Below are 24,995 nucleotides of genomic sequence, written 5' to 3'. Positions count from 1 at the left end.
ATTTGTCAAAGTTCAACAAATTATATACTTAAACATGTTGACTGTCTATAAATCTTAACTCAATAAATTTTTAAATATGTACATACACCTTCATCTATATAATTAATCTCATTTTGACAAGCATCTTAAAACTTATTAAACACATTATATTTTTTAAGTTTTCCAAGTATCTAGTTCACTGAAAATTTAAATCAGATGTCTAAGTTTTTCTTTAGATAAATAAAATAAGACAGTCTCTCAAGAGACTTTAACTTTCTGTGATTAGTAACTTCAGTTCTAATATCCCAAGACTGCAATAATAATAATTAACCTTTTTTAATGCCAGAATCCCAAGAGCCATTCTAAACCAAACCTCTAATGGTAAATTTTAAAAAATCTTTAAATATCATAGTTCTTCTAGTTGTAATCACTTTACAAGTCACAAGACAACATCATTTCCTAAGGAAAGCAAATAAGGTGGATATGTCTAAAATCAAGTCGCAATATGCCAGCTGAAGAACAGGAGTGACTAAACAAAGTGATGAAAATTTAGAAAGGTAGTTCAGTGAATGCAAATATAAGTTTCTTCTAACAACCAAAACCAGTAAAGCAGAATGAGAAATAGAGGAAATAGAGAGTTTCACATCACTAGACGACAGAGGCAGTGTGGGAGGTTTTAGCACCAGACTGTCTCATATGCCCTTTAGTTCTCTTCTAACCTGACAGTCTGTGGTTTTGAATAGTTCCAAGTTTCTGAATAGATCCACAGAACATACAGAAATTAACCAAATTGTCAGGTTATTACCTTTCTATATTGAAAAACAAGATCTGAAATTTGGGAGATTTGGGAAGAAAGACTTCCAGTCTTTTTGTCAGAAGTATAAACCAGAAGTCAGAAGACCTGCTCTTAATTCACTGGGTCTAACTTTCTGAGTCATCATCAAAGTCATCATTTTGCCATTTTGGCAAAAATGTGATACCAAATACGTGTATTAAAAAAGATTAAGTGATAACATAATGCTTGGACTTAGTACAAGTCAAAACTTAGACTTTTCTATAACAATTAAAAAAAACTGAAGAAAGTAATCAGAGCTTATAAAAGGACACTTTTTCATTCAAATGAAGCAGATGATGTACTTTAGCAAAAACTGAATAACCATTCGGTGTGTTTTTGAGAAAAGGGATGTGTATGATATGGGGAAGAGTTTCAGAGTAAGACAGATTTATATGGAATTCAAAATCAAAGCAATATAAAAATTTAAAGAATAATGGATGGAAGGCATAAGAATAAAGACAAAATTTTTGATAATTGAATGAAGAAAATGCCACAAGTTCTACATTCAGGAAGATGTAAGTATATTTTATTATGCATTTATCAATATTTGTATTTTAAACATATAGGTCTTAGTAAATTTGTTTATATGTGTATTTTATGAGTTAAATTCCAATTACTGCTTTGCCAAAAAATTACTTATGACAGAAGTCAAAGGTGATAGCTTTCCCATAATTATGTAAATTCATGTGTTTAATGTCCCTCAGCTACAATTAAACTTTTTCATATTTTCCTGATAGCAGCACAGATCTCCCCATCCCCCCTCACATGTTAGTCCTTTTCTGCATCCTTCCCCAGCACAGATCTCCCCATCCCCCCACACACATCTTAGTCCTTTTCTGACATACTTCCCCATCACTGTCTTCTTAAATATCTGTTGAACACAAAGTATGTATAAATCGCTGTGATATATCCTGTGTTAGGACTATCAATCTGCCATTAGGACTATAACTCATTCTAGAGAGGAGGAAAATAAGACTCAGATTGCTTATGAAAGAGTCTTATGAAAGATCTCAAAGCTGTCCATGGCCAAATAAAAAATATAACACAGGTTCTCCAATTTTGATACCTACTAGTCCCTGACTGAATTGGATTCTTGAAATGTGCAATTTTATGCAGTTTTGCAACAATCCACGGAAATGGTAATGAGAAAAATGGTCCCCAAAAGAAAATCCTCATTTGGCAAGGTTGTAACTAAATTGTTATACCCAGGCTGTCATGGTCCAGAACCTTTCCTCCTGGATATGATGGGATCCTGAGGGCAGAGAGATCATTGAGACAAAGCTAACACAAACCCAGGTTTTCTTCACCATCGTGAACTTGAGAGACTCCAAAAATGAGAGCAATGCTATATCTTTAGTTCTTCTCATAGAAGTTTATTTGACCAAAATACAACAGAATATAAAAATCTGTTTTTCCATAGTTATGTAATCCTATTGCAATCATGGCAAATATTAACTCTGTGTTTGAACATCTCATATTTTTACTGTTGAAGAATGGCATAATGCTTTAAAGATACCAAGTTATTCACATTTTACAATAAAAGGGGATTCAAGCTCATATCAGGGTCATCAAGGACTATATAGGCAACTGGAAAACATTATGGCAGTGGTGAAATAGACAAATGGAAGAAACAGTAGAATAGATGAGAGGTAACTTCATGAGAACCCACAGTATTCTGTTATGATACTTATCAATATCCAGTGTTGTTGGTGATGAAGATGGTGACCTAGAAATTAAAGGTACTATAAAGCATGTCTACTTCTCTACAAAGTGTGCTCAATTCTACTACTGTACTAAACCTCAATAACATTAACACCAGTTCAGTTCAATTCGGTTCAGTTCAGTCGCTCAGTCATGTCTGACTCTTTGCGACCCCATGAATCGCAGCACGCCAGGCCTCCCTGTCCATCACCAACTCCCAGAGTTCACTCAAACTCACATCCATCAAGTCAGTGATGCCATCCAGCCATCTCATCCTCTGTCGTCCCCTTCTCCTCCTGCTCCCAATCCTTCCCAGCATCACGGTCTTTTCCAATGAGTCAACTCTTTGCATCAGGTGGCCAAAGTATTGGAGTTTCAGCTTCAGCATCAGTCCTTCCAATGAACACCCAGGGACTGATCTCCTTTAGGATGGACTGGTTGGGTCTCCTTGCAGTCCAAGGGACTCTCAAGAGTCTTCTCCAACACCACAGTTCAAAAGCATCAATTCTTCGGCACTCAGCTTTCTTCACAGTCCAACTTTCACATCCATACATGACCACTGGAAAAACCATAGCCTTGACTAGATGGACCTTGGTTGGCAAAGTAATGTCTCTGCTTTTGAATATGCTATCTAGATTGTTCATAACTTTCCTTCCAAGGAGTAAGCGTCTTTTAATTTCATGGCTGCAATCACCATCTGCAGTGATTTTGGAGCCCCAAAAATAAAGCCTGACACTGTCTCCACTGTTTCCCCATCTATTTCCCATGAAGTGATGGGACACTGGTTCACCCAGAAACTATTTCTCACTTTAGTAAATAGTTTGGAAGTTTATCATCTGGGTGCAGGAGCAGTAGGGGAGGAGTGAATATTAGAATATTTTGTGGTAGAAAGAGTTCCTTCTGGTACCAAGACCCTGCGTCAATGGATGAGACCCTTTGAAGACTTCTGATAGCCTAAAAGAAGGTGAAACAAACTGCCTTATGACAATTTGGAAGGTTATTCGAAGAAATGGAATAATGGATTTTGCAATTGTAAACTGCTCTCTTTTATCCTAGGCTGTTACCTTCTTGCGATGCTCCCTGCCTCTAAACCCTGAAAGGTCAGATCTATCAGACTCATTGGTTTTGGGTCCCTTCCCCACATCCAGCATTAATGTGGCAGCAATCAGTTTTCTAGAACTACAAGGATCCCACACTTACAACTAGAGAAAAGGTGACACACACCAGGAAGGTATAGATTATGGTGAAATCTGTATTTGGTACATGAAAATGCACTGAGTTTAATCTCGAACAGCTGCACCCTCATACTTAAGCAGGGAGCTCTCCACCACGCTGTTTTATTTATTGAATAAATAAATGAATGGGGCTTGTACCCAAAGAATGGGGCTTAAATAGAGACTGTGACTGCCTTTATGGAAAACAAAAGATGTTATTTAGACTGGAAGGAAAATGTAGATGATCAATACTCCTTTTTATAGATGTGGAAATTGGAGCCCGGGATTAAGAGAAAGTAAATGAGCTCTCCTATTAGTTCAACAGCAAGTCAAGTTGTTCAAATCCTCTTACATTCAAAAATTAATCTGAGATGAACAGAAACAAGTATGCATTTGTAAAGGAGTTTATTCACCAACCTAGAAAAGTTAAAAAGTCTAAGAAACCAATATTTCCTGGCTAGAACAGAGAAGGTGAAGACAAAACACTTGCTATTAAAATAAGAAGGATGCATAGATGTGTGGGATAAGTGAGAGTTGAATAGAAATAAAGAGGTTCCTACAGGACGACAAAGTCAATGAAATTTGTTCACACACACACACACACACACACACACACACACAAAAACCTGTCTTTAAGTCAAAAGGCAGTTACTAGAAGTTACTTACCCCAGATAGAGTCTGAGGAAACTGACCTCCTTTAAAGAGGAACCAGGTGGGCTCCAAACCCAGAAATAATCTAGCCCAGCGTTCATGAGTATCTTGTTTTAACTTAATACTTAAGGAATAGTCACAAAATAATACAACAAATGACAGCAGGCAACTGCATTCTATACAGTAGTTATTCACCAAAGTTGAGCAGTCTCCAGAGATAAAAGTGAGTGATTCAAATACTGTCTGTATCCGTACTTGAACTACCATTAATAACAAACATGATATTCAAATGGCTGAAAAGAATATGAGATGAGTGAGAGAACCTATAAGAATCAATTGGAGGCAAGGGGGCTTCCCTAGTGGCTCAGTGGTAAAGAATCCACCTGCCAATGCAGGAGACGTGGGTTCAGTCCCTGACAGGGATCGAACTGCAGATCAATCGCAGATCTCTCTGCAGAGCAATAAGCCCCTGCAGCACAATTGCTGAAGCCCATACAACCCAGAGCCTGTGCTCCACAACAGAAGTCACCACACACCACACTAGAGAGCAGCCCCCACTCGCTGTGAGTAGAGAAAAGTCCACACAGCAACCAGGACCCCATGCAGCCAAAAAACGAACAGATAAATTTTAATTAAAAAAAAAAGAATCGGTTGGGAAATGGGAGGGGAAATTTTGTTATTCTTCTGGATGCTGCCATGGATACGACATTGCAGGGAACAAAAAAGAACCACATTGGCCATTTTCCCAAAAACAATTTTTCAAAATATATGAAATCACTTGCAAATTATGAAACACAGACCATTGACCTACTTGTTGCATAACAGTGTAAACATAAAAATTTATATCATTATAGAAAATAAAAACAAAGAAAACCTATACAGCCTGATGGAGACATCAACTACTATTACAGCAAAGTAAATTGGGTACAACTTGATACCCAACAAAATATTGATAATGAACGCAAGGAGAGACAGAAACAAGTCCCTTTTCATTGACTGTCTGGTTTTCATTGTCTCTGCTCTTTGATTTAAACAATGCCTAAAACATTGAAATAACTTTGATAAAAGCAACTCAGTTTTATTAACATTTCCTTTTTCAATTTTTCAAGTTGATTGGTTGGATTCTCAGTTAAGGAGGCACAGAATTTAGCTGGGAAAATAGCATTAGGAAAAATGAAAATGAAAAATGGAAGATTTGTATAAAAAAATAAAGTCATGAAGACTAGATTTTTATGGAATCACAAAGATAATTCTATTAAACCAAAATTTTTACTATGAGAATACTGAGTTTAGGGAACTCAAGGTATTGGTCCAAGGTCCTCCCTTTAATGGGGTTACAGAGAGAAGGAAAACAAATCACCCTCGACTCTGCATTCAGATCTTCTTGTACTGCATCTTAGCAATGATATTGACAGTTGAAAGTTTAAGCTGAATTTCATCTTTATATTTTATTATTTTTTCAGAGACATGCTGCCCACTTTGCTCTGCACTCAATGGATGTGCAGAATCAGACGACAGTGACCGAATTTATCCTGACTGCCTTCCCTACTGTCCAGAAGCTTCAGATTTTCCTCTTCGTGGTCCTCTTGTTTACTTACATGCTCACTCTAACTGGAAATGGTGTCATCATTTCCCTAATATGGGCTGATAATCGCCTCCAAACCCCAATGTACTTCTTCCTCAGTAATTTGTCACTGCTGGATATTTCATACACTAGTTCAGTTACCCCAAAACTGTTATCCTTTCTCCTCAAGGACAGGAAGACCATATCTCTTGCAGGCTGCATCACCCAAACATACTTCTTCTTCTTCCTGGGGACAGTGGAGTTCATCCTGCTGGTGGTGATGTCCTTTGACCACTATGTGGCCATCTGTAAGCCCCTGCGCTACACCATCATCATGAACAGCAGGGTGTGTCTCCTGCTGGTTCTGGACTGCTGGGTGGGGGCCTTCCTGTCTGTGCTCTGCCCGGTTATTCTGCTGTCCAGGCTGCCCTTCTGCCACAAGGAGATTAATCACTTCTTCTGTGACATCGCCCCTTTGCTGCAGGTGGCCTGCATAGACACTCATTTCCTTGAGATGATAAGCTTCCTCTTGTCTTCTCTCATCCTCCTGACCTCGCTGGTGCTCACCACCGTGTCCTACACCTACATCATCTCTACCATCCTGCGCATCCCCTCGGCCCAAGGGCGTCAGAAAGCCTTTTCCACCTGTGCTTCTCACATCACTGTCGTTTCTATTGCCTACGGAAGCAACATCTTCATGTATGTGAGACCCAGCCAGAGTCATTCCCTGCAATTTGACAAAGTGACTGCTGTCTTCACTATAATGGTGACCCCTCTCTTGAACCCCTTCATTTATAGTCTAAGGAATAAAACTGTAAAAGATGTTTTGAGAGATGCAGTCAACAAAATTATATCCTCATTGCACAGGAAACCTTGAAAGTTTGTTTCCTAAAAATGACACTTTCAGGACTTGCCTCCTGGTCCAGTGGCTAAAACTCTGTGCTCCCAATGCAGGGGGCCCAGGTTGGATCTCTGGTCAGAGAACTAGATCCCACATGCTGTAACTAAATATCCTACATGCCTAACGCCTAATAAATAAATAAATATTAAAAAAAAAAAAGCAAAATGACACTTTAAAATCTTGGACACAATGTGGAGTAAAGTATTCTTGAAGACCATAAAATCAAAGATGTGTAAGAAGAAATGAAAAACTTCCTGCCACATCAGAGGCAAAGTCAAGGTCTAAAGGAGGTAATTGAGCCACAGAGAAAAATAAACATGCTCTGAACTCGATTACTGGACTGTCTCACACACAGAATATCAAAACACTAACCAGGGTCAGAAAACCTGAATTTTAAGCCTGATCCTAACGTGTTTTTTTAAGCAGGTGATACAGCCTCTCTGACCTTCATTTCCTTCTGTAAAGTGGAGAATACAGCTTGTGCTTTTCCTTTTTGTTAAAATAAGCTTAACTGAAATAGTCTAAGACATGAAACCACATGTAATCAAAAGTGAACTCATAACTGGGCATTTCATCATTCACAAGACTATTGGCTTCATCCCCCTCAGCCAAACACTGCAGATAATAATTTTGAAAAACAACAACAAAACAAGGAAGAAGAATAACATATCTCAGTGTTATACAGTGTACTTAAATGTATATATATTTATATATATATATATCATTTAATCCTCTTAACAACCTTGAAAATCAGATATTTTTATCTCCATTTTACAGATGAGAAAACTGAAGTTCACTGAGCATCTTGCCCCAAACTACATCACTGGTTTTGACTATGTATGTGCAGATGTATGTGAACTCCAGGCTACTTCAGCACTTCCTTATATCATGAAATATTAAATGGGAAGAAAGTTAAGACAGGAAACAAGTTAACATGGAAGTTATCCACTTTTTCTGAGATAAGAGCATTCCTTGCCAGTCCTCATTATCTAGAAAACCTGCAGACCAAGAAGTATCAGGATGAGTGAGAACAGATTTTGAGAAGCGACGGACTGAAAGGAAAACCAATTATTCAGGGGCAGTAACTGACAGTCTAGACTGATCGTCTGTGGCAACTGGCCAATATGGTCATATCTATAGAGGAATTAATATCCTAGATTTCACGTGGTTGGGGGAAAACAAATGGGGAAAAGTAACCAAGTGAGCTTAAGTAAAATGGGTATTTATTACAATAAGAATACCTAATAAAATCTTAGGAGGTAAAAAATAGCAAGGTCTACAAAGGAGCTAGAATCAGGATCTAAAAATCCTTTAAAAAACACAAGGCAGATACTCTCTTTCCTTAAAATCTCTCTCCAGCTTGGGGGCGGGGATGGGGGGGGGGGCTTAATTGATCTCTGTATTATGGGATTTTTCCCCAAATATCTTGTGGTAGGCTGAATGAATGATGAACCCCAAAGAACCCCTAATACCTGATACCTGCAAATGTAACACACAGAGCACATAAGTAAAAGGGACTTTGCACTTTGTAAAAGTGAATAAGAACTTGAAATAGGGAGAGGATACTGGATTGACCAGATGGATACTAACTATAATCACAAGCATTGTTATATGAGAGAGCAGAGAGGAGATTTTACCACACAAAAGAAGGTAATGTGATCGTGGAAGCAGAGATTGGAAGATGCTGTGCTGATGGCGTTGAAGATGGAGGAAGGAGCCACAAATCAAGGAATGCACCTTCAAAAGCTGAAAAAAAGCCAGGAAATGAATTCTTTCTCCCCTAAAGCCTCTGGTAGGGCATAACTGACAACCAGGTTTAGGCCCAGTGGAACTGACTTTGGATTTCTGTCCTCCAGAACTGTAACAGAACACATTAGTGCAGTTTTAAGCCACCAAGTCTGTGGTAATTTGTTATGGCATCACAGCAAACTAGTACATTCCTGATTCATGTTTCTTTCTCTACAGAATATTTACTTCCATTTCTCTCTGCACATAGAAAGTAATGGCTGCTTCAGTTCACAAATATATGTATATTTTAATCATAAATATATTCAACAAATATATAACTATATATAACTGTATATATATATATATGTATATATATATAGTACATTCAAACATTTGAGATATAAGGCAATGGCACCCCACTCCAGTACCCTTGCCTGGAAAATCCCATGGACGGAGGAGCCTGGTGGGCTGCAGTCTGTGGGGTCGCTAAGAGTCAGACATGACTGAGCGACTTCACTTTCACTTTTCACTTTCATGCATTGGAGAAGGAAATGGCAACCCACTCCAGTGTTCTTGCCTGGAGAATCCCAGGGACGGGGAGCCTGGTGGGCTGCCGTCTATGGGGTCGCACAGAGTCGGACACGACTGAAGCGACTTAGCGGCGGCAGCACCATCTGTTGTTTCTTACTCACTAAGTCGTGTCCGACTCTGTGCAACCCCATAGACTTTAACCCACAGGCTCCTCTGTCCATGGGATTCTCCAGGCCAGAATATTGGAGTGGGTTGCCATTTCTTTCTCCAGGGGATTTTCCCACCCAGGGATCAAACCTGCATCTCCTCCATTGGCAGGCGGATTCTTTACCACTGAGCCACCTGGGAAGCCCCATACATTATTTATATCAACATTCACTTTAAATTATCTGAGTTCTAAATCAAAAGTTCTGAAAAGAGGATCAGATTGGTCTAATTGAGGTTCATGATGTCCTCGCCTGATTCACCTATTTGTAAGAGGAAGGAGTTGGCAAGGGGCAAACTGTCCTCTGTCCACACAGTCACTGAGCAGGTGCAATGGGTACAAGCATCCAAAAGACAGCTTAGGAACAGGGAGAAAACAAGAGGCATCAGAAGACAAAACAGGCCACTACCAGTGTGGTCCTGGGTCATCTAGCTTCATAGACAAAGATGAAGACCTTAAGAATTAGCAGGAAATCCGTCATGGGAGAGCAGGTAGAGAAAGTGCTGTCTTCAGAATGGATTCAGAATATTATAAAAGAATGTTGTCCATCAAAATGTGGAGCAGTGGACAAATGTGTAAAGATCTAAAGAAGGTAAAAAAGATCACCAGGAATGAAGCATTCATATAATTTTCTGATCCATACTCATAATCAAACAGTAATTAAGATGGAATTTTAAACAATACTATTTTAGTGTCCTAAGCTACCATAACAAAATTAGTAGCTTAAAACAATACAGATTCATTATCTTATGTTCTGTAGGTCAACAGTCTAATACAGATCTCACTCAGCTAACATCCACAAGGTGTATTCCTTTCTAGGGGCTTTAGGGGAAAATTCATTTTCTTCTCATTTGGGTTGTTAACAGAATTCATTTCCCTGAAGTTTAGGACTAAGGCCCTATTATGTTGCTGACTATCAGCCAAGGACCAGTCCCAGTTTCTAGAAGGCACTGCAGTCCTTGGCTCATTCCCCCACTTCCTCCACCTTCAAAGCCAACGACAGAGTGGCAAGGCTCTCTCTGATGTGTCAGATCTCTGCTCCTTGTTCTTCCATCTCCTCTCTGACTCAGCTGGAAAAAGTTCTTCCTTTTTAAGGACTCATTTGATTGGACTGAGCCCAAGCAAATAATCCACAATAACATCACCAATTCAAGGTCCACATCCTGAGTTACTTCTGTAAAGTCCCTTTTGCAACTAAAGTGTATAGAGCTGACCCTCCACATCCTTGAGTTCCACATCCACTGATTCAACCAACTGTCAATCAAAAGCACTGGAAAAATTAAATTCCAGAAATTCCCATAAAGCAAAATTTAAATTTGCCTCAAGCTTACAACTATTTGCATAACATTTACATTATTAGGTTTTATAGGTAATTTAGAAATGATGCAAAGTTTCAAGAGTATTGTGCACAGGTTTGCTGCTGCTGCTGCTAAGTCACTTCAGTCGTGTCTGACTCTGTGCGACCCCATAGACAGCAGCCCACCAGGCTCCCCCATTCCTGGGATTCTCCAGGCAAGAGTACTGGAGTGGGGTGCCATTGCCTTCTCTGGTGCACAGGTTTAGAAGCAAATAAAAAAAAAAACTGAAAGTTGCTCAGCCGTGTCCGACTCTTTTTGTTCCCCATGGACTATACAGTTTGTGGAATTTTCCAGGCCAGAATACTGGAGTGGGTAGCTGTTCCCTTCTCTAGGGGATCTTTCCAACCCAGGTATCAAACCCAGGTCTTCTGCTTTGCAGGTGGATTTCTTTACCAGCTGAGCCACAGAGGGAGCCCAAGAATACTGGAGTGGGTAGCTTATCCCTTCTCCAGCAGATCTTCCCAACCCAGGAATCAAACCAGGGCCTCCTGCATTGCAGGCAGATTCTTTACCAACTGAGCTATCAGGGAAGCCCTTACTATGCCATTTTATATAATGGTCTAGAGCATCAAGAAATTTTAGTATGGGGATCCTGGACCTAATCCCCTTTGGATACCAAAGGGATAAGTGTATTCACAGTTCATGGGTATATTATATTCACAGGACAAGGATACCTTTAGGTGCCATTTTTCTGCTTACTAGTGTTAAATTGCTAGTCATAATGATGCAGAATGTAAGAGTAAACAAGAGGACACAGTATGCTTTTTTTTTAAGCAAATACTGAACCTTAAACTGTCTTTTATCACTTGCAACCAGAAGAATTTACAAGCCCCAGAGGATGAAGAAAGACTGGAAAGCAGCAAAATTATTGGGAAGTTCCTATTTTAATTGTTTGCTTTTATTTAAATTATTGTCCAGTAAAGATAACTACAGTTGGCCCTTTGTGCTATTTTAGCTTTTCATTAATTCCATTAATTCCAAAAACCCATTCTGGTATCATTTAAACAAAAAAGAAAATCCTGAACAAATGAGGTCATTTAAATATGATGTAGGTACCCAAATAGACCGAGTCTCCAGTTGGACCAGTCTTGAAACTGAAAGCACACGAAGACTTCATAAGCTCTGAGAAATCATATAAATATACTGTTTTTTTTATGTTGTTTGATATTATTCTTAAGATCAATACTTATAATACCAGGTAATGATATTTATTTCTACAGTGATTCTAATTAGATTAACTTGGAAAATGAAACTGCTTGTCCCAAATTTTAAGACAACTAGAAAATTCTTCCCTCTTCCTATACTCACCTGTGGCTAAATGCTTCAAACTACTGTTTTTCAATATGGGAAATGGAGGCAGAAAATATACCAAACTAACTTGTAGACATTTTAGACAGTATCCACCTGCTAGAAAATGTATATCCGTTTAACTATGGAGAGGGGCTTCCCAGGTGGCATTAGTGGTAAAGAACTCACCTGCCAACGCAGGAGATGCAAGAGAGGCTAGTTCCATCCCTGAATCAGGAAGATCCCCTGGAAAAGGAAGTGACAACCCACTCCATTATTCTTGCCTGGAGAATTCCATGGACCAGACGTCAGAGGAGCCTCGAAGGCTAGTCCATGGGGTCTCAAAGTGTCCAACAGGACTGAGTATGCAAACACAGGCAACTATGAATAAAGGCCATCTTAACCAGAGAACCACTGTGTTATGTAAGGAACTCATCTATCCATTTATCAGCTAACTCTTACGCATTCTTTCCTCCAGACTCAGCTGTAACAGATTTTTCAGTAAGAAGAACTGTGAGCATACATCCCAATCAAATCACAAAAATTCTCAAAGGTGTCAGTGAACTGTATCAAGCCATTTATTTGGGGTGTGTCCAAAGTTTAGCTAAGCACTAGGCCCTCTGGGCACGCATGACTCACTTCTATGGTCTCCGCTCCCTGCCCTGCAGTCCCACCCAGAGCCATGCCCCAGAAGATGCACTGCGCAGGGGGTCCCACCTACTCCGCTGCCCCCCTGGAGCAACCAGGCTCCTCCCTGCCGGCCGCCCATCCTCTTCCTCAGAGACCTGCTCCTGTACCTGGATGAGCAGTCACTGGGCCGCATGATGCTGGAGCTGAAGGCAGCCATCCTCCCAGAGATAGAGAACTTCAGAGCCATGTATACTGGGCAGAAGAGCTTCAGTTACAAATGCTTAGCCTTTCCAAGAGCAATTCTGTCCTTCCTGCACCAGGCTGGCGACCTCATCCACAACAAGGGCACAGGCAAGAGACATCCATGCTTGGAAGCCACTTTTCTGCAGAGAGCTGCAAACTGAAGCACCTCTGGGTTCAGGTGTCCTGTCCACGGTGCCTGCAGGCCCCACCACCAGTGGGCTCCCAGGTCTTAATTTGTACCCTTAAGGTAAACTGACTGGAAAGCAAACTTTGTGTTGTCAAGGAGGACAGGAAGAAGATAGAATCTCAGCTCCAACAATGGGAATGAGGTAGGAGACAGAGGGGCCTCTGGGCCAGACACCTGATGTTTTTCAAGTGGAGTAAAATTCAAACTTTGTTCTCACCCAGACAATCCAAGGACAAGCTAGTGGCAAAAGCTGAGCTCAGTTAACGTAAAGAGATAAGATGTCTGCCCCTAGAGGTCAAGGAAGACTTCCCTGTCTGCACATGCGCAGGAAGCCTTCCGGCGGGTCAAAAAGGGAAGTGGCCCCACCCCATAGTAAGTGTGGACAGGAACCCACAGGCCTCTAAAGTGGGATCCATCTTAGAGAAAATTTGTTCATATATATTGAGGAGGGTTCACAGACCAGTCAGGTGTGACAAAAGAAAAAAGATAATTGGTCAAATGTAAATGAAGACCCAGAAGGACTGTCGTATGTAGGTGATTTAAGTCACCTTACTGGGATCCATCACAGACTGCAGCCACTTGAGCTAATCCACCACCTCTGGAAAGGGCTCTCAGAATCACTGGACCTCACCGGACCTGTTATAGCCAAGAACAAACTCTGACTGCAGATAGGTTTTTTTTGGTTTTACTTTAACCTTTGCTTCCCGTTGGTTTTGTTTATCAAAAGGATACTGTCCATACGTAATGGCCTGCCTGAGGAACCCTACCTCTCTGCCTGAAGGTTAAACCAAAGTGCCTTTGCTCAGGACCCTGTCCACCTGTAGGTGGCTGCAAGAGAGAAGAAAATTAACAGCTCACCCCCAACCCTTGCCTCAAAGCTGGCCATTCCAGGAGATATTTGCAAGATTAATAGTCTTTTTACTTTACTTCCTCACCTCTTCCTGCTCTGGGTTCAATAAAAGAAACTGGCATCCAGACCCCAGTAAGGTGGCTAATTTGAGACACTAGTCAACTATCTTCTTGGTCAGCTGGCTTTCCAAACAAAGTCGTATTCCTTTTCTCAACACCTCATCTCCTGACTTACTGGACTGTTGTGCCACCAGCTGACAGAGTGAGCTTGGACTCAGTAACAGACCTACCGGGCTGCTTTTCCAGAACCCCGTTTCTGGACACCCTTGTGGACCCTGTCACCACTCTTGTCAGGCACCACCTATGATCACCTGACCCAAATTCATCTGTGCCTTGGACGCCGAGGTGGTGGTGGGTTAACTTAGAAGGCAATTTCTAACTTTTCTTTGGCAGGGGGAAGGCCAGTTGCTGCAAAGGGCTGTAATATCTATTTAATGTTGTCTTCCTAAATTAGAGTAATTTAACAAGACTGCCTGGAGGACTTCCCTGGTTGTCCAGTGGTTAACATTCTGTGCTTCTACTGCAGGGCATATGGATTCTATCCCTGCTCTAGGAACTAAGATCCTACATGCCATGCAATATGGCAAAAAAAAAAAAAAGTTAACTGAAGCTGTGGCATTAACTGCTCCATGCTTTGGTCTGACCTGAGTTGATGAAATAGAACAGATCCCCAAAACTTGGCCTTTGGAGCACAAAGTGAAGTGAAGTCACACAGTCGTGTCCGACTCTTTGCAACACCATGGACTGTAGCCTACCAGGCTCCTCTGTCCATGGAATTTTCCAGGCAAGAGTACTGGAGTGGGTTGCCATTTCCATCCCCAGGGGATCCTCCCCACCCAGGGATTGAACCCAGGTCTCCCGCATTGCAGGTAGACACTTTACCTTTTGAGCAACCAGGGAAGCCCTTTGGGTCACATGGCTGAATCCTTTTATCCCAGCACCATGAATCCTGGTGGTTTGGAGTGAGTCTTTGGGGGTAGAAGCAGCTGAAACCTGGGAACAGACCCACTGCAAGCTGTGCATGGTCAACATGAGTTCCCAAGTTGAGAACAGAAATGGCCTCTAAGTGCCTGGTACTCTGGAAGGAAGACTATAATCTGCCTGCAATGCAGGAGACCTGGGTCTGATCCCTGGGTTGGGAAGATCCCTGGGGAAGGGAACGGCTACCCTTCAGTATTCTTGCCTGGAGAGTCCCCACGGACAGAGGAACCTGATAGGCTACAGTCCATGGGACCACAGAGAGTCGGACACAACTGAGCAGCTTTCACTTTCACTCTGGAAGGAACTCAGTGTATATTTTCTGGTGGGCTTTGATTTTGTGTGTGTGTGAGTTTAATACAGTCAATCTCCTGATTATATACACAATATACTTAATTTAGTTTTTCTCTGAACACCTCTCTCGGGTTCCATTTTCAAATTCATAACTAAACTAAGTATTCTTTGACTTCTTAAATTTTTCATTGAAGTACACCTGATGTACAATGAGTTCCACATATACAACATAGTGATTCACAATTTTTACAGCTTATAGTTAACTTATTTTTTTATAAAATATTGGCTATATTTCTTGTGTTGTACAATATATTCTCATAGATTATTCATTTTGTATATAATAATTTGTACTTCTGAATTCTCTACCCCAATATTCCTTCTCTCCCAATCCCTCTCCCCACTGGTAACCACTAGATTGATTTCTATGAGTATATTGCTTTTTTCTTAAATTCACTTTGTTGTACTTTTTAGATTTCACACATAAGTGAAATTATACAATATTTGTCTCTGTCTGACTTATCTCACTTAGCATAATGTCCTCCAGGTTCCTCCATGGTGTTGCAAATGGTAAAATTTCTTTCTTTTTTAAGGCTGAGTAGTATTCCAGTGTGTGTGTGTGTGTGTGTGTGTGTGTGTGTGCGTGCGTGTGCGTGTGTGTGTGTGTGTGCATGTGTGCATATCACATCTTCCATCTGTTTATGGGCACTTAGGGTGATTCCATATCTTGGCAACTGTAAATAATGCTACTCTGAACCGTGAACACGGGGTGCATGAGGTTTCCTCAAACACCACAGTGAAAGCTATTCACTCCTATAAGGAAGGCTGAGAGTGACCTAGGGGGTTCAAGATTGTCAGTTTCACCTAGATACACCATATGTCTCCACATCAAGTTGCCATAAAGGAAAAATTCTTTATGATCCTGATCCATTATCACAGATCAGATGATAACAGGTAGAGATGGAGCCCAGTTCAGTTCAGCTGCTCAGTCATGTCCAACTCTTCGCGACCCCCTGGACTGCAGCACATCAGGCTTCCCTGTCCATCACCAACTCCCGAAGCTTACTCAAACTCATGTCCATTGAGTCACTGATGCCATCCAACCATCTCATCCTCTGTCATCCCCTTCTCCTCCCACCTTCAATCTTTCCAACATCAAGGTCTTTTCCATTGAGTCAGTTCTTTGCATCAGGTGGCCAAAGTATTGGAGTTTCAGCTTCAGCATCAGTCCTTGCAATGAGTATTCAGGATTGATTTCCTTTAGGATTGACTGGTTGGATCTCCTTGCAGTCCAAGGGACTCTCAAGAGTCTTCTCTAACACCAGTTCAAAAGCATCAATTCTTCAGCTCTCAGCTTTCTTTATAGTCCAACTCTCACATCCATACATGACTACTGGAAAAACCATAGCCTTGACTAGACGGACCTTTGTTGGCAAAGTAATGTCTCTGCTTTTTAATATCTAGGTTGGTCATAGCTTTTCTTCCAAGGAGCAAGTGTCTTTTAATTTCATGGCTGCAGTCACCATCTGCAGTGATTCTGGAGCCCAAGAAAATAGCTGAGAAGTATAAATAGATAACTGGCAGACATGTAATTAGAAATTCATAAAGAGAGATGATAGAAGGGGAAAAAAAGGTAAGTGCAATACTTTAAAGTGATAATGGCCAAGGACTGAAACTGCTCCAAAGAGTTAGGGGTAGAGTCCAGTATATACATGATTTTGGCTATGTACAATCCAGCATATATTATAGTAGAAGGTAGCTAGTGACTTAATCCTTGTAGAACTGGATGACAAGTGACACTTCTTGCTTTACTTAAATAGCTAAGGAAGGCATACAAATAACCAACAAGTACATGAGAAGGTGCTTGACATCACTAACCAACAGGGAAAGCAAGTCAAAGCCACAGTGAAATAACACCTCTTAGGATGGCTGTCATCAAGAAAGACAACAGATAACAAATGCTGACAAGCATGAGGAAAAAAGGGAACCCTTATGTATTGTTGGTGGAAATGTAAGTTGATATAGGTACTATACAACATAATATGGGGGTTCCTCAAATTTTTTAATAGAATAATCATAAGATCCAGTAATTCAATTCCTGAGTATATATTCAGAGGACAAAATCGGTATTTCAAAGAGATAGCTGTAATTTCATATTCACTAGCCAAGATATGTAAACAACATAAGTGTCCACTTATGGATGAATGGATAAAGAAGATGAGATAGATGATATGTAGATAGATAATATTATTTATTAGTTATTCAAAATTTCAAAGAAGAAAATTCTGACTTTTGCCATAGCAGGGATGAAACTAGAGGACATTATGCTAACTGAAATTAGCCAGAAAAAGAAAGAGAAAAACTGTATGATCTCACTTACTACATGGAATAAAAATAAATCAAGTTCATAAAAACAAGAGAGTAGAATGGTGGTTACTAGTGTCTGGGAAATGGAGAGATAAGGAGATGCTGGTCAAAAGGCATAAACTTTCCATTATAAGATGAATAACCTCCGGGCATTCATAGATCATAGTGACAGTAGTTAATAATACTGTACTGTGTGCTTGATACATGGTAAGATGGTAGACTTTAAGATCTCACACACAAAAAAATCATAACTATGTGAGGGGAAGGATCTGTTCAATAACCCAACTGTGATATTCATTTCACAGAAGATGTGTGTGCTAAATCATCACATTGTACCCTGTAAACATGTCCAATTTACTGTGAAATATACCTCAACAAAGATGAAAAATGAAGATAAATTAGGTGATCCCACCATCTATGCACTTAAAAAAGAATCAACTGAAAAGACCAAGTATTTGCAATGGTGTGGAACAATGAGACTCTCACAGTGGCTGATACAAGGAAAAATAACAGAACAACTCTGGAAAACACCTTAACAGTTTCTTATAGCGTTAAACATATTTACCATGTGACTCGGTAATTGAACTCCCAGGAACGAGTCCAAAAGAAAGAACAACAAATATTCATATAGAAGCAAGAACTCAAATGTTCATAGAAGCTTAATTCATTATAAACAAAAATTGAAAATAACTCAGGTGCCCATTTTCTGGTGAACAAATAAGGAAACTGTGATGAAGAAACTACTGACGCCTAAAACACTCAGATTAAGCCCGGAGCCCAGGTTACATGAAAACTGTATTCTGCAGGTTGAGTTTATGTTTAGAAAGCTGAAAAATCAAAATTATATGTACAGAAAACACATCAGTGGTTGTCCAGTGCTTAGGTAGGGACATGACCGCATTGACCTGCAAAAGGCCACATGAAATATTTGAGGTAAAATAGATATTTTAAGCCACTGCTGTAATGGTGGTGGTGGCTATGTGACTATAAATTTGTCAAAAATCAACAAATTTATATCCTTAAACATGCCTGTTGTGTATAGATCACATCTCAATCAAATACTTTTTAAAAATATGTATATAGACATATAGCATATAAATAATCTCAGTTTGAAAAGCATCTTAATATGTTTTCAACATATTGCAAACATTTCTTATGTAAGTGTTCCAAGTTTTTAGTTCATTAACACTTTAAGCTTATCTCTAAGTTTTACTTTAAATAAACACCCAAGAGAGTCACTTAGGAGACCTTAACTTTCTAACTGTGATTAGTAACTTCAGTTCTAACATCCCAGGATTGCAATAATAATAATTAACCTTTTTTTTAATCCTAGAATCCCAAGAGCCATTCTAGACCAAACCTCTAAATATGACTGTAAAATCTGTAATACTGGAACCACTTCAATATCCAGAAACTAATATTATTTCCAGGGGAAAGAAAATAAAGTAGATATGTCTAAAATCAAGTCACAATATGCCTGATGAATGAACAGGAGTGACTAAACAAAATGAAGGAAGTTTTTAGACAGTTTGAATGAAAATATGAGTTTTTTGACGATCAAGATCATTGAAGTGAAATGATGTGCCTTTAGAAATAGTTTCACATCACTAGACAACAGAGACAGTACAGAATATTTTAGCACCAGACTATCTGATATGCCCTTTAGTTCTCTTCTAACCTAAGAGTCTGTGGTTTTGAGGAGTTCCACGTTTCTGGATGGAGCCACTGAAGATATAAAAATTAACTGAGTAGACAGGAAATTACACCCCTACAAGTGAGAAAAAAAATCTAAGATTTAGGAATATTTCAGGCAGAAAGTCTTTGAGTCTTTTTGTCAGAGATAGAAACTGGAAGTCAGAGAACTTACTCTTAATGCACTGGGTCTGACTTTATCACTAAACTCCCTGGGTCTGACTTTATCAATAAACTCACCATTCTGCTTTGTTGGCAAAAATGTGATTCAGACAACATACTGCTTGAAACTCAGGAAAACATTCTGGATTAAGATTCACCAAATGTGTAAAATAGATGATTAAATAATAAAATAACACTTGGAATTTAGTATTAGTCCAAACTTAGACTTTTTTCCTAGGAATAAGAAAAAACTGAAAAAAATCATCAGAGGTTATAGAAGGACAGATTTTCATTCAGTGGAGGTGGATGAAGTACTTCAGCAAAAACTGAATAACCGCTGGGTGTGATTTTGAAGAAAGAGATGTATATTATATGGAAAAGAGTCTCAGAGTAAGACTGAGAGAAACTTATATGGAATTCAAAGTTGAAGCAATAAAAGAATGTAAAGAATAATGGATGGAAGCCTCGAGAAGAAAATACCACAATTTTGAGGTTCTTAACATATTTGAATGAAGAAAATATCAGCTGTTCTACAATCAGTATAATGTAAGTACATTTTATTTTGCATGTATCTATATTTATATTTTACACAGTCTGAGTCTTAATACATGGGTTTGCATGTGTATTTTGTAAGTTAAAGTCCAATTACTGCCCTGCCAAAAAAATTAGTGATGGCAAAGTCAAATGTAATACCTTTACTATAACTATGTAAATTCATGTGTTTAATGTACCTCAATTACAATTGAACTTTTTCACATTTTCCTGATAGCATCTCAGATATACCCATCTCCACACCTTAGTCCTTCTCTCTTCATCCTTCCTCAGCCCTATGTTCTTAAAGACATATTGAACATCAAGGTTAGGACCATCAATCTGACATGACAGCCATCCTCATTTTAGAGATGAGGAAGACAAGACCCAGGCTGCTTTAGAGTCTTATTAAAGATCTTGACCTTCTAAATGGCCAAACAAGAAATACAACACAAGTTCTCTGATTCCAAGACCTGCTATACTCCCCATCTTTTTCCTATGGCCAAATTCTTGAAATGTGCAATTTTATGCAAATTTTCAGGATCCACAGAAAAAATGGTAGTGAGGAAAATGACCAGAAAAAGAAAGCCTACGTTTGTCAAGGTTATAATTAAATTGTAATACACAGGTTGTCAAGGTCCAGAACCTTTCGTGCTGGACATGATGGGACCCTGAGATCTAATACAGACCATTTGTAATAGAAAAGGCTAACACAAACTTGGGGGGGGGGTGGTTTACTATCATGAATTTGAGAGACTCTACAGAGGAGAGCATTTTTAATTTTTCTCAGAGAAGTGTATTTTACCTAAATAAGGCCAAATAGAAAGTTCCCAATCTCATTTTTTCCCAAAAGTATATGATCCTGTGACAACCATGGCAAAGAGCAACTCTGAGTTCAAACATCCCATATTTTTATTGTTAAAAAATGGCATAATACTTTGAAGATATCAAATTATTCAAATTTTACAATATCAGAGTGAAATTAGGTTCCTATCAGGGCCATCAAAGACTATATAGGCTAGAAGAAAAATAGAGGATATTATAGAGGAGGTTTACTAGATAAATGGAAGAATAAATAGAATAGATGAGATGTAGATTCGTGAACACCTACTGTATTCTGTTAAGATACCTGTCAGTCTCCTGCTCAGTGATGAAGGTGTGGAGGGCTAAAGAAAGGGAAGGTTAAAATGTTTCTACTTCTCTATAAAGTGTGTTCTATGTTATTATTAGACTAAACCTCAATATGAACAACTTCCCTATAGCTCAAATGGTAAAGAATCTACCTGCAATGAAGGAGCCCAGGGTTTGATCCCTGGGTCAGAAAGATCCTCTAGAGAAGGGAACGGCAATCCATTCCAGTAACCTTGCCTGAATCCCATGGACAGAGAAGCCTGGCGGGCTACAGTCCGTGGGGTCGCAAAGAGTCAGACTCAAGTGAGCAACTAATATACACACACACACACACACACAAACCTCAATAACATTAAGACTTTTTCACCGATACAATTATGACTTTCCTGCAGTAGTAAACAGCTGAGAGATTTATTATCTGGGTGCAGGAGCAGTAGGGGAGGAGTGAATATTAGAATATTTGTGATGGAAAGAGTTCCTACTGGTATCAAGACCTTATTTCAGTTGGTGAGACTCTTCAGAGAACTTTGATAACATGAAAATGAAACAAATTTCCTTGAAACAATTTGGAAGATTATGAGAGAAATGGAATAATGCATCTTGCAATTGTACACTGTTCTCTTTCATACTAGATTTTTTCCTTCCTGAGACCCTGTCTCTAAACCCTGAAAGATCAATTAGTCACCTTGGTGTTTGGGTTCCTTTCTCATGCCTAGCTTTAACATTTTAGCAATCAGTTATTTATTAATAGAACTACATGGATGCCACATTATCAGCAAAAGAAAAGATGACATTCACCAGGAGGGTACAGTTATAATACAATCTGTATTTGATACATGAAATGCAGGCTCCTGAGTTTACCTTTGCTGAGCAGCTGCAACCTTTTGCATGGGGGGGAGTGCATCAATTCTGATCTATTTATTTAATAAAATATGAGTGCTGTTTGTGCCCAAAGAATAGTCGCTTGAGTAGAAAGGATGCTGACCCTCACTGGAAGTAAAAGATGTATTTAGACTGGAAAGGAATATGTAGGTGATCAATACTCATTTATAGATGTAGGGCCAAGGATTAAAAAGAACATAAAAAGAGCTGTCCTACAAATTCACCAGCAAGTCAAGTTGTTCAGATCCAATTATGTTCAAAATTTACTCTTTTATTTTTTTACATTTATTGTGCACTTTATTTCTTTTTTTTAAATGTGTAGTAATTTTATTTTTTTTACTCTTAAATGGATGGAAGCTATTATGCATTTTGTAAAGGAATTTACTTACTCAGAAATGTCAAATAATTCTACAAAACCAATGTTTCCTAATTTAAAACAGGGAAGGTGAGTACTAAACTCTTACTATCAAAATAATACAGATTGTTTGATTTGTACAATAAATAAGTATTGAACAGAAATGAAGAAGCAAATGAAGGGGCAGAAAAAGTCACAGCCAAATTTTCAGATGGAAATTTGCTCAGAAAAGCATGTCTTTAAAGCAAAGACAGCGGCTAGGAGTTATGTATCCCAACTAGAGCCTGAGGAAAATGCTTTCCTTTAAAGAGGAACCAGGTGGGCTCTAAGCTTAGAAAGAACCCAGCTCAGGGTTCATAATTTTCTTCTTTTAACTTGAAACTAAAAGATTATTCACAAAATATTACAACAAAGGACAGTGGGTCGACTGCATTCTATAGGCATGCAATAGATATTCAGCAAATTTGAGCAGTATCCAGAGATTAAGCTGAATGCTTCAAACACTATCTGCAGCCTTTATATTTATTTTTTATTTTTTGGCTGCAATGTGAAGCCATGTGGGATCTTAGTTCCCAGACCACTGGACCATCAGGGAAGGCTCTCTGTGGCCATTTTTGAACTACCATTAATAATGTGATCATCCAGTGGCTGAAAAGAATATATGGTATGGAAGTCTTATTTGCAGAAACCTGTTTAGAATCATTTGGAGAATGGGAGGGTAAAGTCTATTCTCCACGTAGCCATAGACATAACATTGCAAAGAACAAAAGAGAAGAACATGGACCATTTGCCCAAAGATGTTTTTCAAAATATATAAAATTGGTTTCACAAATTATGATACATATATTATTGACCTTGTATATTATACATACATATGATACATATATTATTAGTTCCATAACAGTGTAGATATTTTAAAACATATATGATTATAGCAAATTTTAAAAAATAAAAACCATAGGGAATTCCCTGGCAGTCCAGTGGTTAGGACCCAGTGCTCTCACTGCCAGGTTCAGTCCCTGGTTGAGGAACTAAGATATTGCAAGGCTCGAAGCAAGGCCAAAAAAATTAAATAAATAAATACCGCAGAACTTTATGGAGAATTCAATTACTACTAAATTAAAATAATATGTGCCCAACCTGATATTATATTAACTCAACACATAATACCAATAACAAATGTAAGTATCAATAGAAACAAAGATATATTTCCTCTCATTTGACTGTACAATTTTCATTTCTCTGCTCTTTGATTTAAGCAATACCTGAAAAGTTGAAAAAAATCCTCAAGGAAACTAACTTGGCTTTATTAACTTTCCGTTTTCTCCATTTTCCAAATTGATTGACTGGATTCTCAAGTAGGTTTCTCCTCTTATGCTCAGAACTTAGCTTGGAAAACAGTAGGTCAGAAAGAGGAAAGTAGAAAATAAGCATTGTATAAAAAAGAATAAAAAAGTCACCAAGCTTTAGGGAACTATGAAGATAGTTTCCATCAACCAAAAATTTTAAATATGGGAAGACTGTTTGGAGAACGAGTGTCATTTATCCAAGATCCTACATTTACTAGGGTCAGAGACAGGATGGAAACAAATAACTCTTTACTCTCCATTCAGAGCTCTTTCTACTGCATCTTTTCGATGCTATTGGGAGTTTAAAACCTATTTATTCTGACTTTCATCTTTATATTCAGTTATTTTTTTTTCAGAGGCATGCTGCCCACCTTGCTCTGCACTCAATGGATGTGCAGAATCAGACCACGGTGACCGAATTTATCCTGACTGCCTTCCCTGCTCTCCAGAAGCTTCAGATTTTCCTCTTCGTGGTCCTCTTGTTTACTTACATGCTCACTCTAACTGGAAATGGAGTCATCATTTCCCTAATATGGGCTGATAATCGCCTCCAAACCCCAATGTACTTCTTCCTCAGTAATTTGTCATTTTTGGACATTTTATTCACTAGCTCAGTTACCCCAAAACTGTTATCCTTTCTCCTCAACGACAGGAAGACCATATCTCTTGCAGGCTGCATCAGCCAAACATACTTCTTCTTCTTCCTGGGGACCGTGGAGTTCATCCTGCTGGTGGTGATGTCCTTTGACCGCTATGTGGCCATCTGTAAGCCCCTGCGCTACACCATCATCATGAACAGCAGGGCGTGTCTCCTGCTGGTTCTGGGCTGCTGGGTGGGGGCCTTCCTGTCCGTGCTCTGCCCAGTCATTCTGCTGTCCAGGCTGCCCTTCTGCCACAAGGAGATTAATCACTTCTTCTGTGACATCGCCCCTCTGCTGCAGGTGGCCTGCATAGACACTCATTTCCTTGAGATGATAAGCTTCCTCTTGTCTTCTCTCATCCTCCTGACCTCACTGCTCATCACCACCGTTTCCTACACCTACATCATCTCTACCATCCTGAGCATCCCCTCGGCCCAAGGGCGTCAGAAAGCCTTTTCCACCTGTGCTTCTCACATCACTGTCGTTTCTATTGCCTATGGGAGCAACATCTTCATGTATGTGAGACCCAGCCAGAGTCATTCCCTGCAATTTGATAAAGTGACTGCTGTCCTCACCATAATGGTGACCCCTCTCTTGAACCCCTTCATTTATAGTCTAAGGAATGAAAAGGTAAAGGAAGTTTTGAGAGATGCAGTCAACAAAATTGTGTCCTTATTGCACAGGAAACCTTGA

The 24,995-nt window shown here is 39.3% G+C and overlaps 2 protein-coding genes across 2 annotated transcripts; both read left to right on the top strand.

The window, feature by feature from the left end:
- Positions 1 to 5,873: 5,873 nt before the first annotated feature.
- Positions 5,874 to 6,821, top strand: LOC133240943 (olfactory receptor 6M1-like). The gene has a single exon (XM_061405924.1). It carries the CDS (start codon positions 5,874 to 5,876, stop codon positions 6,819 to 6,821), a length of 948 nt encoding a protein of 315 aa, XP_061261908.1.
- A 17,226-nt stretch (positions 6,822 to 24,047) lies between these two features.
- LOC133240942 (olfactory receptor 6M1-like) lies at positions 24,048 to 24,995 on the top strand. The gene has a single exon (XM_061405923.1). It carries the CDS (start codon positions 24,048 to 24,050, stop codon positions 24,993 to 24,995), a length of 948 nt encoding a protein of 315 aa, XP_061261907.1.

This window comes from Bos javanicus, chromosome 29 (assembly GCF_032452875.1).
Source record: "Bos javanicus breed banteng chromosome 29, ARS-OSU_banteng_1.0, whole genome shotgun sequence".
Classification (NCBI taxonomy): Eukaryota; Metazoa; Chordata; class Mammalia; order Artiodactyla; family Bovidae; genus Bos; species Bos javanicus.
The sequence above is the reverse complement of the archived record's forward strand: the minus strand, read 5'-3'. Positions and strand labels throughout refer to the sequence as shown.